The sequence below is a fragment of the Lemur catta genome, chromosome 20 (genome assembly GCF_020740605.2).
Source record: "Lemur catta isolate mLemCat1 chromosome 20, mLemCat1.pri, whole genome shotgun sequence".
NCBI classification, from domain to species: domain Eukaryota; kingdom Metazoa; phylum Chordata; class Mammalia; order Primates; family Lemuridae; genus Lemur; species Lemur catta.
This window is the reverse complement of record NC_059147.1, coordinates 8,345,042-8,361,599: the sequence shown is the minus strand read 5'-3', so window position 1 is coordinate 8,361,599 and position 16,558 is coordinate 8,345,042. Positions and strand designations below refer to the sequence as shown.

General features: G+C 44.4%; 1 protein-coding gene across 1 annotated transcript in view; it reads left to right on the top strand.

The window, feature by feature from the left end:
- The first annotated feature begins 340 nt into the window (after positions 1-340).
- The window catches only part of TOX3 (TOX high mobility group box family member 3), a 102,228-nt gene continuing 86,010 nt past the window's right edge, over positions 341-16,558 (top strand). Inside the window, exon 1 of the mRNA XM_045533276.1 lies at positions 341-863. Coding sequence (XP_045389232.1) covers positions 777-863 — 87 coding nt within the window. The 5' untranslated portion in view covers positions 341-776. The remainder of the gene's footprint in view (positions 864-16,558) is intronic.

The following is a 16,558-nucleotide window of genomic DNA, read 5'->3' as shown; positions in this document are numbered from 1 at the left end:
GCTCCGGCGGAGGAAAAGAGGGGAGCGAGGAGCTCTCCGAGGCGGCGGGGACAAAGAGGACCGGAGAGGGAAGGGGGGGCGCGGTGGGCAGCAGAGGGGCCCGGAGAGGGGCCGGCGAGGCCCGGGCGAGGCGCGGCGTGAGCCCGAGGGCCCGCGCGGGGCAGGGGCCGGGCCGGGGCGGGGCCGGCGCGCCCGGGGGCGGTCCGGGCCGAGGAGCGCACCGGCGGGGCGGGCGGCGCGCCAGCTGCCCGCGGTGGGAGGGGCGGAGCGGCGGCGGCGCGGGGAGGGGACCCGCGGCGGAGGCAGGAGGGGGAGAAGGCGGGGAGGGGCCGGGCCCCTTGTCTCCGCGGCTCCTCTCCTCAGTCCGCCCGGGGAGGAGGAGGAGGAGCGGGGCCAGCCGCCGCCGCCGCCGCCGTCCCAGCCTCGCCCAGCGCACCTGAGCTCGCCGCGCCGCCCCGGGCCCCCGCGCCGCGCCCCGCGCCCCCGCCGCCCGGCCCGCGCGCAGCGCTGCCTCGGTGCCCCGGCGGGGCGCGTCCCCCGGGCCGCCTCCCGCTCTCCCGCGGCTCGCGTGGCCGCGCCTTTGTGTGCGGCGGCCGCGGCTCCCGGGCTCTTGGGCTCCGGTCGCGGCGCCCCTCCAGCCGCGAGTCCCGCGCGCGTGCCGCCCCCGGGCGCCCCCAGCTGGGCGCCCCCGACGGTGGATCTAGCGGCTTCGAAGAGGCGGGCCCCGGCCCCGGCGAACCCCAGCCCCGGCCCCCGGCCCCGGGCCCGGCTCCGGCATGGATGTGAGGTTCTACCCCGCGGCGGCCGGGGACCCCGCCGGCCTGGACTTCGCGCAGTGCCTGGGCTACTACGGCTACAGCAAGGTGACCGGGCCGGGCCGGGCCGGGGCCGGGGGGCGGCGGGCACGGGCCACCTTCCCATCCCGGGCGCGCCCCGCGCTACTGCTCACCGCCCGCTGCACTTTTCTTTCGCCTCTTTCCTCCCTATCCACTCCTTTCCCTTTGCGCCTCCGCCTCTGTCCAACTCTGCCGGTCTGCTCTTTCTGCTCCCATCCCACTCCCCTTTTTGTCCCTCTACCGGCGCTCTCCTCTGTCCCTCCGCCTCTACCCCCACCTCCCCGCCAGACTCTCCTTTGCTGCCCCAAAGAAGCGGAGAGCAGTCCGAGGACTGAAAGAAGGGGCTCGCGTGATTCTTTGTTGCTGTTATTAGTAAACACAATCGCAGCCCCCCTAACTGGGGGGGAAGTAGGGGTCCCTGATCTCTTGGTCCGATGATCTCGCCCCCTCCCCCCAAGTCCATTATCTCCTCCACCCACTCGAGGGCTGTCCTCGAGGCCACTTGGGGAAGGAAAGGCACAAACTTTTGAGCATGCCTTGGACGGGGGCGGGGGGGACCCGCGAAGTGTTGGGACCCCCGCAGGTGGCCCTTGCTGCCCTCTCTCTAGGGCGCTTTGGAGCACGGAACCGAGGTGCCCGACCCTCCTGGGTTAGTGCAAGTAGCTTCTCATCTATCATTTTTTTTTTTTTTTGCGGGGGGGGTAAGTTTTGCATTTCGGGGAGATCGGGGTTGGAGACCTCCACACCACACCCTGGGGTCACCCAACCTTCCCCTCCTCCCCCTGTGCCAACTTCGAGGCTGAGCGTTTCAGGTGGCCGAAGGTGGATCTCAGAAGGGCAGCCGGCGGTGCTGCAGCCGGTGCCGGGGCACGCGGACTCCGGTTCCCTGTCCTTCCCGGAGCCCCCAGGGCCGAATCGGGCGAAAACGTCACCCGGAGGGCGATATGCAGAGAAAGCCCCGCTTTGGATGGCCTCTGCCTTTTGAATGTGGTTTTCTTTCCCCTTCCCCCTGCTCCTCCCTCCTCCCCCACCCTTCTCTTTCAATTCGTAGTTTGTTTATGATTGCTTGGATAACAGGAGGAAATAAGGAGCCTGCTGAAAGAAAGGTGCTATATAAAACTAATGAATACATAACAGGAAGAGGAGGAATTGTATCTATAGTGGGGAACAGTTTGCTGCGCCCCGTGGCTGCTGGAGGCTCGTGTTCCTTTCTATTTGTTTATACTCCGCTCCCAACTCCAGTGCTGAAGTTTGTAAAAGACCATTAGGGTCTCTCCTCCTTCTGTGCCATCATCACCCAGCTTCGCGTCTGGCACAGAGGGGCCTCCTAGCAAGTATAGAAGGAAGGGACTTTATTCAGCGTGTTTTAACCTTTTGGTAGTGGGGAGCGTTCATGCTCTCAGAATTCCAAGAGTGATACCTTAAGCATTTAAAGAGAAGCAAGGAAAGGCCGATCGCTGTAGCCAGAGTTAAGGAACAGTTTGTGTGCTGTGATTCTGGATTCACTCAGGTTATTAAATGCTTTAAAAAGTCCCCCACGTATGCTCAGTCAGGGACTTAGGCAGCCTAATTATGTAGTGTTTCTGAGAAGCCACCTAATTGTTCCAGTGGGGTATTATTTATCTCCTTACAACTTAGCCCATGTATGCAAGCCTTGTGTAGACTGGGCATGCTCTTATTTTTGGAAGCTATTACCTTGCCTAATGTAGCTACTTCTTTCTCTGATTTAAGATCAGCAACACTCGAATGACACCAAAATAGAACCCTATTGTAGGAATTCAGTCACTGCAATGCGTGGCAAATCTCTGTTCACTGAGATCCCAAGGGTACTTCAAGGGACCAGAGGAAATTGTGGGTGTTTTGTGTATGTCTCTTTATTTTCTGAGAAAGGCTATTTTGAGTCAATGTAAACTCAGAACACTTATTTTCAGGGAGGGTATATAAGGCTTGAAAGGAGATATTATTTATTGAGATGCTTGTTCAACTGCAGGAGTGTGAATGCAACTTGGTTTGCTGTCCTATTTTCTTGATGCAACTATTTGCCTGATATAACTTGCTTTCTTAGTAATTTATCGATCTGATCATCATAAGTGCTGTGTGTACCCAACTTATGAAAGTTAGATACAGTGCTTCATATTGGTAGGAATCAAATTGTACTTATTCTAAGGGATGTTTGCATTTATTTCCCTGCAGGTGAAAATATAACAGTCTTTAAACTGAGCCACAGTGCTGTTTTCCTACTCTTATTAATTCTGGAGTGAAAAGCCCAATTTTATTTCCTGTAGTTTTTATTTATAAAGAGAATGTAGTAGAAGAGGAAGAATTAATTTTATGGGTATAAAACAGCAAGTGCTAATTAAAGGTTTATAGCATTTTGTTTCACAGCTAACTTGTGTGTCTGAGGTGGTGCTGTTCAGTATAGGTTTATACTGAAAATGTAAAAACTAGCATACAAAGACATGCCTTTATTTTATTTGAAGGTACCTAAATTATTAATCTCTTACGACATAACTTTTGATGATAATATATTATCTTTCTGGATGGGAAATGATGGATTTCAAAGAAAGTATGTTTCTGCCCTTTCTTGTTTTAATGACCATCTGGGAAACTTTAGAAGAAACACAAGAACTCTTGGCTCCAGGCTTAAGAAGTGAAAAGTTAGCGCTTATCTTTAAATTTATTTACAAACCGTGAATAATAGGGTTTCATTCATTTCTCTCTTTAACAAATGACCAGAGTCCTTTGTATAAATTATATGCATGTGTATTATCTTTACATTCCGTGAGTATATGGATCCTTTTCAAATGTCAGCGCTCATGAAAGTGTACTGTGTCTATGGAGAATGGATGAAAGACTTTTGAGGGTTCAAAAGTCATTGCAAGTAGGAGAATAACTTCAAATAAAATATAGCCAGGATCATTAAAATCAGTTAATAATTCATGAACCAGCCACTGATGTATGAACTTAAAGTTATCTCTATTTTCTAAGGGCTAATTTCCATTTTAATTTCAAGTGGAAAATCTGTTTGAACGTTTCTTTTTCTGATGTGGCTAACAAATTAAACTAAAACCTCTATATTAAAAAAATAAAAAGTCCTTATGTTACTCAAGTGAATTGGTGACTCCTTTGACAATATTTCTGGAATTTTTCTTTTCCTGGGTTCAATTTGTCTTTTCACTAGTAAGAAAGTAATATGCAGAATATCAATTAGCATATATATGTTAAGTATTTCTAATCCAAAATCTAAAATGCTCCACAATCCAAAACTTATTGAGCGCTGATGTGACCCTCAAAGGAAATGCTCATTGGAGCATTTTGGATTTGGGATTCTTGGAGTAGGGATGCTGAGCCGGTAAGTATAATGCAAATATTCCAAAGTCCAAAAAACCCGAAATCTGCAACACTTCTGGTCCCAAGCATTTCAGATAAGGGTTACTCAATCTGTAGTTGTCAGAAGTCTGCCACCCCAAAATGAGATACTGTATTTAAAGTGGGCATAAGTGAGATAAAATCATACAATGAGTTAATAATGAACTTGGATTAAACTCTAGTTACTAGCTTTTTCTGCATATTTTTAGGGATTTTCTTTTCCTTTCAAAATATGGCAATTGACTTCTTATCCTTACTAGACTAGTCCTATGTTGTTTTTATTCTATCAGTCCCAAACTTGGCTTTCTAATTATTATGTGTGTTACTTATTGATCACTCTGCTTAATTAAGACATTCCATGTTAGTGCTTTGACTCAGCCTCATTGGGTCTCTCTCTTGGCTAGCTTGAAGGTTGAGAGAAACTGAAAGGTAATTTGTCATTTGTCTGTCTTCTAAGGGACCGTGGTTCAAACTGAGAACACATTAAGAGGGTAATTTGATTAAAACTCTTCTTGGGTTGATACTTTGCACTAGCATGAAAACTAATTTCTGGGGTATGGCATGTGGGAGTGTTGAATTTTGAGAGCTAATTGAGAGATTTCCATAACCTTTTTTGATAGGTCTTCAAGCAAGATACTGAGTGAGGTTGAACTGTGAAAAAGCAATAAGGTTTTTCTAAGAACTGGGATCATAAACTCAAATGTGTATAGGGTCAGCTAGTTAACCTATGTGAAAATAGGGTTTGTGGCCAAGTAGAGAACATACCCCATTTAAAGGGGTAGCCTTGTTCAACATTAGTAGGTTATTGGCATGTTGACATTTGGGCTCAATTATTTCCACATTTTGCAGTTATTTTATCAAGAGAATGACAATCTGGACTTTTAGGTAAAATATAAATTCTTAGTGTTGGCAACAGATTAACAAATAATTAAAATTGTTATGTGGGACCCTCAAAACATGCTTGTGTGCTGCTGCTTCCTAATTTTTGTCTTAGACAAATTCATATGTAGGTGAGGATTCAAAAATAATTTTTTAATAAGTCACTTATGGTTTATTTTAAACCATGTGGACAATTCTACTTCCATATCCAACTGTGTGGACAGTTAAACAGAGTAGAGCAGAAGTAGGTAGCAATATTTGTGACAGCCATAAAGAAGACTGGACTTAGGGCAGGATGGTTGGTTTCGGGTTGGTACTTGGGGCCTTCTTAGAGCCTTGGCAGGCCCTGAGCACTATTGATCTGGGCTCCCCTTTGCATCCTAGCAAACATTAAAATGCATCCACATCCTGCATTTAAGATAATATGGTATGGTACCATATCCGAGTTGATGTGGATCCGTTGACTTATGTTTACGTTTTGTAGACATTTAGTTTAGCATGTGTTAGTTATAATCTTGTAGTTTTTCGATATTGTGTGGCCAGTTCATTTTTTCTTCTCACATTTTAAACATTTTTGTAGGCCCTTGAGAAGCTTGCAGTTCTAGGTGTCTGGTCTATGGATGAAACAGTCCTGCTGCCACTGACTAGAGGTCTACAAACTCCCCATTTGGCCACTCCAGACAATAGAATGTGGATGAAGATCTTGTGTTCAGTAGAGACTAGCATCGAGCTAGCCAAAGAAAATTAATTTTAGTCATTTTAGATGAGTCAACTAATGGACGTGGTCTCAATGTTCAGGTATATGTCAATCGGCCAAGAACTGTCTACTTCAGGTCACCAACTCAGCTGGGTACTGACTCCACTTGAGGACTTGTTTTGCTTAATTAGCATAGCATTTAATAAAAACCCCAATTGGTTGTCTGTATCTAAAAATCTTTGCATATAAATCTGGATTTGAGCTTTTCTTTAGAAGTAATCTTCAGTTTGGTGACACTGAATCTGTGTCCTTGTGTGGCAGCATCTGCCAGGTGCCCTTTCAGATGGGCGTGTGCCCCCCAGTGCATCATGGTGTCCCCATCCCCTGTTCTCTTCCTTGCCCTTCCTGCTGCTCTCAGATGCTGAGAGGCTTCAATTTTGAAAACTTTGGTTAAGAAGAGATGAAGTTAAAGGAGCAAGAAATGATGCTCAAACCCAGTGATATGAGGTTACTGTCACTGGAGAAATTATAGACCAAGTGCACCTCGTGATATGTAGAGTAGTAGTTGAGGTGGAAAAAAGTAATTTGTGATCATTTTGTTGAGCAGTGTTTTTCAAACTTTAACATGACAAGAATCACCTGAAGAGCTTGTTATAACATAGGCTTTTGGACTTTAGCCCTAGAGATTCTGATTATAGGTCTGGGGTGGGGCTCCCAGATGTGAGGTTGTGGATCTGCAGACCACACACAGACAGAGAAGCCTGGTGCACAGGGCCTTCTTTGGCAAGGTAAAGATTCTGCTCTTTCTGAGTTTATCCGTTAGAGTGCTTTGGGCTGCAGGTACAATAGAAAACTCGACAAACAGTGGCATAAACCATGAAGACAGTTGCTTACTTACAAAGATGTGTTTAAGTAGGCAGTCTCAAGTTATTTTAGATGGTTCAGTCATATCTGCAAGGACACTTCTTTGATGTTCTTTTTATTCTGCCATCCTTGGAGTTTTAGCAGTCTCCTCATGGTCTCAAGTTGGCTGCTGTAGCCCTGGGCATCACATCCTCATATGATATCAGGCAAAAAAGGAAACAAGGTAGTGGTGTTGGTGGGAGTGGTAGCAAAAGAGCACTTTCTTCTCTTGTACATCTCTTATCCAGAAGGAAACGCTCTTCCCCTAGACTCTTGCTTTCATCTTATTAATCAGAAATGGGTTGTGTGCCTACCATAGACCATTCATTGGTAAAGAGGAAGGAGATTACTGTGATTGGCATAGACCCATCCCATGTCATCTCCTGGGGGTGGGCATTGCCACATAAGCATAATTAGTGTTATGCTTTGTTAGCGAGGAAGACGGCTATTGGAAAGACAACCAAGAGTGTCCGCTACTGAGTGCGTTTAAGAATTTTGAGTGGGCCAGTTGTCTGGTTGGAATTGTACTTTGTGAAGATGGATCTGACCTTTTGACTAGTTAGTACAGGGCCCAGCTGGAGGTGGGGAGACCAGGTAGGATGCCATCACCCCATCGAGGTAAGGTAGGAGAAGGATTTGAACCAAGGAGATGTGAATTTGGATGCAAAAGAGAGGAAGGCACTCAACAGAGCATCTCAACTTGGGAAGGGAAGTAGAGGAGGCAGAAATGACTCAGGGTGTTTGAATTTGGAGCTTGGACGGGATGAATGGTGAGAACTTGAGTGGAAGCAAGAGAGGTCAGAGGAGAAGCTGGTTTTGAAGGAAAGATAAAGCTGATTTAGGATATTTTGGTGGAATATTCCCACAGAGACATGGGCTGGGACTCAAGAGGTAGTTCAGGGCTGATAAAGCCAGGTTGAAATCTTCCTGTTGGCAGTGCAGAGATGGAAATGGATTTGAGTCCTTCAAGAGTGAGGAGGCAGGAGATGCAGGGCACATCCTTGGTCCTGAGGGTTGGTAGGTGTTGCTAATTCAATTTCCCAGTTAGTGAGGCAGTAATTGAGGAAGTCCTGTGGAACTCAGAGAATTTGGAAATCCTACTGCACCATTAAAAAAATGAAATAAAAAAGAGTATATGTTTATGTATGTGTTTGCATGATACATCCTTTCTATCTTGATAGTTGTTTGGAAAGAGACATTCTTAAATGGTTGTTATTAAGTGGGAATTATGCAAAATTTGCAATAACATAATTTAAAACTGTATCGGCCATTTGTGAATGAAAAATGTGTTTTTTTTTCTTTTTGTAAGAGGTCCAATTTCAAATTGCATTTTGTGAGATGTTAATGATGTCATAAGTATCTCAGAGAATCTGTTTTGAGTGTGGTTAATAAGGAAGGACAGGATTTTTGCTAAGTATGCTTATAAATTCAAATATATTTTTAAAGTGGATTTAGTGCTCAAAAAGAAAACCCTGTTTAAAATATAAGGAGTAGAGGCTTTTATTCAAGGTCCGCATGAGCTTCTGACAGGTTTTATCTTCTCCCTTTGAGGTAGATCATTTTATTTTCTTTGTTTCCTAGGTTTGTATCCTTAATCTCTTCCTCAGGGAGGCCATGTTCTCTTAAATATGTTCCATAAAACACATCAGCCACTGGAAAATGGCCCTTCTTCTATGATTAACATTCTAGCTTTAATACTAATTTAATTTTGCTTTGTTTATAAAAGAATAATCTAAATGTCTTGATAATCCATAAGTTAAACAAATTGGCCAATATCAAGATACATTTAGATTTTACACTAAATACATATTTGAATGATACAGATTCATTCTTTCTTTTGGAGAAGCTAGATTTTAAGCTGGGCTTTTCTGTTCCAAATGTGGCAAGTTTCATGTAGCCTTATTTATATTGACTAAATTGTTTATGCAGAAGAATTATCTTAAAGATGATGATGAGTGAATTTTTAAATTTAATTTACTTTAAATTGATGTAGTATAAGTAACTGTACCATATCGTGAGATATTTTTCCAGCAGTTTCTACAGCTAATTTGTTAAGAGCAAGGGATTTACAGTAGAATAATAAAAATTCTACAGTTTCTTTTAAAAATCTCCTAGGTATAGGAAGTAGAAGTTTAAAACGCTGACCTGACTAGAAAACTTATATGAAATATGTATGATTGGTTAGAAGTTGATCTTCTTGAAAAAAAGGATGAATAAAATCTAGAAATATTGGATAGTTAAAAATCATACTCAGATCCGTTTTGCTGCTCCTTGGTGTCGACTTCTTTAATGAGAAATTCAACCTTTATTATTTGGCTTATTTAAAAAATTCTAATAAAAACATTTAATGGGGAAGTGGTTAAAACTATATTAGTAAAAATGCTTTTGGCTGCAAGTAAGAAAAAGATGTCAGTCAAACTGAGTTAAATAGAAAAGGGATTGTATAATAAGTTTTGTTTCAGGCATGGCTGGATCCAGAGTCTCAAGGGATGTTGTTAAGGCCTCCTTACATTAGGTCTGCTTTCATCTGTTTGGCTTCTTTATCAGCCAGGCTATGCTCAGTCATGGGAAGATGTCCAACAGCAACTCCAGGTCATATCTTCATAGCTCAGCTTCCCCAAGAGGGAGAGATGCTTTTTTGCTTGTTTCAGCGGCTTCTCTGGATCAAGTCTCAGTGGGTAGACTTGGGGCCTGTGCCCAGGCCCAGAGTCACGTAGCCATCTCAGGAGTGGAAGCTGGATACTGCCATCCCCCTGGAAGCCACATGGGCTAAGAATAGGGAGTGGTGGTTCCTCTGACGAAAAGCAAATTGGTGATGTCACCATAAGGAATGGGGGTGGTAGGCGTGGCATAGGAAAAATGTGCATTTAAACTGCTAACTGAAGTAAAGCTTGATGATTTTGAAGATTTCTAAGGATTTCCATTATGCATGTTATTATTATTCTTTGTAGAAACCAGAGTTAGCCTGTGCTTATTTAATACAGATATTATAATTATTGTTTGTATTAGGAATGCGTGTCTTGTCCGAGGCTAAGATTACATGTGGTCTGCCTTCAAAGAAACCTGTAGATTGGCTGGGGAGCAGGTATGTATAACTGTGTTCATGAGATATATGTGTGTGTATCAATATGCGTATATAGACTGAAAACAGTGATGGTGTAGGAAAAAGTGTTCCGCAGGTAGATCGGATGAGGAAGGTGGTCAGGGAGGGATGGTATGATGAGGAAAAAGAGCTCACAGGCGCTCTCAGGCTCAGAATGGACAAGTAGGAAAAAATGGGATTTTAGAGAGAAGAGAGAGTGAGAGGGAATTCCAGGCAGGGTTTGCTCTGTGAGCATAGCTCTGGAGTGAAGGTCCCATTCGAGGCCTGCGTAGGATGGTCCCATGGGGCAATCTATGGAGATGAGTTTTACCTTCCTGTGATGGGAGATGTGGTTGGTTGAGAACACATTGTGGAGGTACTAGAATGTCTGGTGAAAGATCTGAGGTTTTATTTAGTAGGTACCATTAAAGTTTATGTGTGTACCCATGTGTGTGTTGGTACATTTGCATGTATATGTGTATATGTGTTTACATACGTGTGTGTGCGTGTGTAGGTAGAGGATGATATTTGAAGAGGGCACTAATGAGAAGATATTTTCAAGACAGTGTCTGAGAAGGTTTGAGGGAGAGATTAGAGAGGCATGAGAGAGAGCGAGCCCCTGAAGGACGGGTGATGGGGTGGGCAGTGGGGTTGGATGGAGACTGTGGATAAAGGGGAGATGGCCTTTCAACAAAGGCTTGGTAACTGTGTTCTTTGAAATGATAGGGAAGAAAGAGAATGGCTGAAGATTTCCATATATAGTGTATATATATTTATTTTAGTAGACAAGATGGTAGGGAAGGAAGGGAAGGGAAAAGAGAGAGAGAGAGAGATGAGGATATGAATGGGTGTGGGAATTGACTGACAAGCCCAAGATCTGTCCCTGCCTATTTTTCCTACTTCATTTCTTCCCCCTACTCCCCTCCACCCTGATGTCGTGTGTCACCAGCCTTCATCCCATCTGTTTGCACTTGCTGTTCCCTCTGTCTGGAACCCTCTCCCCAAAGATCTTCGCTTGGCTGGCCTCTTCTTAGCATTCAAGTCTGAGCCCAAGTGTCACCTTCAAGCATGGCCTGACCATTTAAAAATATCTTAATATCTAAAATATCCTTTGTCCCATCCCTCCAGTTACTATCTCCCTACTCTCATAATTTTATTCATAGCATGTATCCCCATTTGAAATTTTTACTTATTCATTTATTCTTACGTTCCTTGTTTATCTCTTTCCACTGGAATGTAAACTCCCTGAGGGTAGGGGAGTGTCTGCTTTGATGGGCACTGTAGATCTAGACAAGGGCTTGGCACATAAAATAAAAAAAGGAGTGAACTGGAAATGAATAAAAATACTGTTGAGCAGAAGATCTGGTGGTCGTTTAATCTGTGGATAAACTCTGGACACTCCTAGGAACTGGGAGCGAAGTGGCAAAAAGTCACTCGTGTTTTCAGGGAACTGGCGTGCAGGTGTAATGATCTCTGTTAGTTGTTTTTAAGTTTCAATTTCATTTGGAATTTTCTTTATTAGTATTTCAAGCATTGGTGGCAGGAAAGGAACAGTGGATGTGAAAATGATGGGTGGTGGATCTTGCCAGGAATGGAAGAAGTACAGGGGCTGAGAGAAGCAAGTGTAGGAGATACTGAAGTGATTGATCTGAATCCAAGAATTGAGGCTGGAGAACAAAGGGGGTTAGGACGGTCAAGGAAGGGGAGGCCACGATGCCAGCAAAGAGGAGTGTCTTGGTTTGGGTTCAACTTTCATGTAAGAAAAAAAAAAAAAATAACTTGACTAGCGATGGCTTAAATGAAATAGATGTTCATTTGCTTTTCTCTAACCAAGTCTAGAGGGATGTAGTCCGGGCCTGGTCTGGGGGGCTTCCTAGAGAGCTGGGAGCTGCGCTGCCTCTAGCTTTCCGAGGACAACTCATGGTTCAAGGTTGAGCTCTAGTCAATATCCATGGACCAACCAGCAAGAAGGAGGAAGGTGGTCAAGGGTAAATGCAGGTTTCCAGAAGCTGCCACATGTCACTTTGCTTATAACTCACTGGCTAGACTGAGTCACACGGCCACACCTGTGACTGCAGGTGCCCAGGACATGCAGTCTGTATTGTGGCTGGCCCTGTGCCCAGCTGAACAGTCAGCTACTGTACAAGGAGCGAGTGGATAGTCAGGGACAAGTGGTTCAGCAGGTGTGTGTGAGTGAGTGACAGGTGAGGTCCAAGAAACCCTTCTTGGGTATCTCCAAGTCGGAGATTTTGCCTGCAGACTATAGTGTTCTCTGTTTTCTAAACTTCTTGGAGGATCCTCTTTTGGTGAGAGAGATACACTGTGATAAGATTCATAACTTTTCCATCCTTTTCTTTAGTTTTGGGGTTTTATTTTGGGCATGCTTAAAATACCCAGTGATTCATGTTCTTCTTTGCAGGAACTGCAAGTCATTATGTCCTAATTTTAATTGATTACCTATATTTTAGATCCAAATTTCTCTTCTTTGAAAATTTTTCTTGGGTTTTTGTGATGCTGTTTCTCAAGTCCTAGCAACCGTTGGTAACAAAGTTTTGAGCACTAGTTAATCTTCGGTTAGCATTTTTTAAACTAGATTTTTTAAAAAAATCGATGCTTATCCATTTTGATGAAAGCCATTTTACCTCTGACTTCTCGCCTCATTTCCACCGGCCCTTGTCGTTAACCTTTGACTCTTTATGCAGCCTTGACCAGGAGGACGTGCCAGCTGTTCTCACCACTGTTCAGCCTCCTCAGTCCCCTCTCCTTCACTATGTGTTTTGTGTCAGCTTCAGAGTCTCATTTCTCAACCTTGGGATAACCGAAAACTGGGCCCATTTTTTCTAAAAATTTATGTCATCTGACCATACCTGGACCCTTGCTACACCGTCCTTCGTGCATCTGTGCATTCTCTCGGGTACTGTCTGCAATGCACAGCCCAAATCCTCCCCGCTGCTCTCCAGGCCCAGTCAAACCAGCCCACCCTCATTCTTAGATGGGAACTCTGATCTTCCAATTTATGAGGAATTTGATACTATCTGCCAGTGACCTCTCATTTGTCATCTTCACTCATCTAGAGCCCAGTTCTCTCTTTGTTCCAGGCCAGGGGAGAGCTGCTTCTAATCCTTGGGATAAGTCCTTCCAAGTGTTGTATATTTCTTCCTACCTGTTGAACATTCTTGGCTCTGCAGACACCTCCCATCTTTCCTGTATCCTTCCTTTCTACCTTCAGATGTGCCCGGATGTCGTCTGGCCCCCACTACAGATTTTCCAGTCTTTGTTGAGGGCCACCTCTCCAGTCTCCTACCTCGACTTCCGCTGTCTCCTCATTGCATCCACATTATAATATGCTTCATGTTTTTGTTTATTTATTTTTTTCCTCTTAAATAAATTAATGTGAAATTAAGATGACCACAAATGGAAAATCTGATGCTTTCTACACATAGAAGAAAATCCTAAAAATAAACACAAGGGGAGTAAACAGTGTTATTGAAATCTCACTGGAGACCTTGCTTGCCTAAGGCTCTGCTCTGTGTTTGTTGAAAAGGGAGATTTGCAAGCGTTAGGGAGGTGTTGAAGGCATGTTAGCACCAACCTGAGACTTGGTCTTTGATTTTATCTGGGGGTTTGAAAGGGAATTCAAAACAGAATGACTTTCTCAAGATGTAATTAAATGCTCTTCAGTTCTTTGTCTCTGTCCCTCCTAGAGCAGTGCTTCTCAAACTTGAATGTTCTCCCAGGTCATCTGGGGATGTGGATAAAATGCAGATAGTAGGTCTGGGGTGGGCCTGATCCTGGGCATTGCTGAGTTCCCAGGCCACGCTGAGGCTGGGACTGTCATTGTAGAGTCCTAGAGAAAGGACCATCTGCAGTTTCACTTTTGCCTGATCTTGTTGACGTCCTCTTTAACATCTCTGAATGTTCAGACAAGTAGTCTTTACTTAGGGTCCTATGTCTTTCCCACCAGGCCCTCTTTACCAGCCTGTAGACCACCTCTGTTCCTCCTTGCCCTACTGACACTGTCTTCTCACTCCTCCAGTGAGCTCTGCCTTGCCGGTCAGACTTCATTCATTCATGCAAAAATATGGAGTGCCTACTTCAGGGAAAAAAACTGCGCTAAGTCCTAGGGTTATACTTTTCTGATAACCCCTTGAGATGCCCTCCTCTTCCCTCTCCTCTGTGTCCCTGCCCCCATGCCCCCATTCCCCGATGCTGTTATCTGAATGCTGCTCATTGCTTTGCCCCGTCCTCTTGTCTTCTGCTCAGCCTTCTCTTCCCAGGGCCTGGGAATATCCTCCTAAAGCTCGGCCTCTTACTCTCTTGTCTCTGTAGTTTTTTCACTCTTTGTGCAGATCCTGTTTGTGCCTTTAGGTGTTCCCTCTTTAGCTGCATTTGCATCAGTTATCTATGGCTGTGTAATAAACCACGTCTAAACGTTGTGACTTAAAAAACAAAAACCATCTATTTTGCTTGAGATTCTGCAGGTTCAGACAGGGCTCAGAAGCGCAGTGATTCTCCTCTTGTTTTCCTTACGTGTTTGCAGTCAGCTGCGGGTTGGTTCGGAGGCTTTGCTTCTGGAGTTGGCTAGAGGTCAGCTGGGCCCCCCATTTCCCTGGCATGTGGTCTGTCACCTCCAGCATACGAATCCAGGTTTGTTCTCGTGGTGGCAGCATTCTGGGAGAGTGTGGAAGTACACAAGAGCCCCGGAGTCCAGGCCCAGAAATGTCACACTGTTCCTTCTTCCACATTCTGCTGGCCGGAGCAAGTCACCAGGCCAGCCCAGATTCAAGGGAAGAGGAAGTCGATTTTATTTTTTGGTGGGAGGAGCAGCCAAATTACATTAAAAAGGGCGTGGATACTAGGAGGTTTGAAGAATTCTGGCCATTTTTGCAATCTACCCCAAGACCTGAAATCTTCATCTCTCGCTTGGTCTACATTTCTCAGCTCCCACATAGTGGCTCTTTTTAGGTCATCCCTGCTTCCCTGTCTGGCATCAGTTCAAATCTAGCATGAGCCATGCGATGGCCTGCCCCAAACTCCCCTTTGAGTTTTCCTTACTTCTCAGTGCCATGATCATTTCCAGATGCAAAACTTCAAAATTAATTTTGATTACTTAGCCTCTTTCATCTTCTTAGTGCAGTGCGTCTTCATGTCTTCTTCATTTTTCCTTCTAATAATTGTGTTCTTTTCTTTCTTTCTGTTGTTGGTGTCCTGCTCCAGGCCTCTCCTGTAGCCGTGTGTTCCCCACTGCCTGTCTGTGCTCTTAATTCTTGTCACCGTCAATTGAATCTAGGCTCAATTGAATCTGGGTATCAGTCTAAGCTATCATTCTCCTTCTGAAAACACTCGCAGTGCTCGTCCTTGTTTATAGCAATACCTTATTAGACTTGCCACCCTCATTTCTGCTGTATCTACCTCCCACTGGTATTGGTATGCATAACTATTAAAATTGTAAAAAGTTTATTTAGGTACTACTTGAGTTAATCCCGTATGTATAATAGATACTGGGAACACTGGCCTACGGGGTAAATTGCTGTGTCCTCAACTTTACATAAGACCCTCTATCTCTAGTATCAAACTGACCACATTAAGAAAAACAAAATTTTTTGGAAAACAGCTGATGAATTTTCTTAAGTGTTTGAGTTCTGCTCAGGGGCATTGTTGACAGTCATGGCGGTGGTTATAGATCAGCATCACACACTAGGATTGCTGCCATTATGTTTTTGCACCTTGATTAGATATATTACTTTTTTTTTTTAAAGTAGCTGTTTTCCATGTGACTCAAAGCCCAGCTGTTTATAATAGATAACTTTTTGGTGGCACATCAGCATTAGTTTGTCTGCATTCATAATTTTTCAAATATCCTTTCTAATCCTGGCTTTGGTTTGATAGGTTTCTAATTGCCAATGGGGTAAAATATATTATATGTTCCCCTTTTTCATGGCTTGTCTCAATGCTAGATTTCTAGAAGACACTATAGTTATGACTATACAGCTTTGGTCATCTGAGCTTCTGTTCTTAGTTTAGACTCGTTGAAAACGGTGGAGCTTCCAGCAGGTGCAAAGATGGTGGGTTGCAGTGAGCACATCCCTTCTTTCTGGTCTCTCACTTGCATGCTTATTAGGCTGAATTTGTGAAAGTTCAAGGGGGAAACCAAGTAAAGGAAAACCAAGTCAAGTTAAAGGCTAATGGAGGAAGAAGAGTGATGGCAGAAGATAAGAAGAATACAATGGATGAGAGTGATCTAGAGGATTCTTACATAACGGAGAAAGCCAACAACAGCATCCAGTTGTAGAGAGGAAAAAGAGGAAGTGTATGTTTAAAAAAGTGACGCCACTTCAACCCTAAGTTAACACCTACATCTGATGACAGACAACACCTCATTGCTTGATAACAGCTACTAACTAAAATTTCCCGTTGGAACACAACCCATGCATTAGAATTCAACTTCCTGGGACATTTTTTTCTGATGATAAGTTTTGCCATCACATGTAATTGTTTGGACAGGATTTTTGTCCCTCAGTTTCTTATCAGAAACTATGGTCTTGAAGTCTCTGCTGCCTAGTCCGTATTTAAAAAAAAAAATCTGTTGTAAGAAATAACGTATTTCTGGAGAATGGCCTGCAGAAGATGCAGGCATCTGTTCCTCAGACCCCCTGATCTGGGGGGAGGCTTCTGCCAGCCTCGTGAGAGCCGACTGCTCCTGAGGACACACTGTCGTGCACCCCACCCCACAGTCGCCGTCCCCGGCCCTCCCTCTGCTGAACTGCACGCTGATTAGTGCCTCACGTTGCA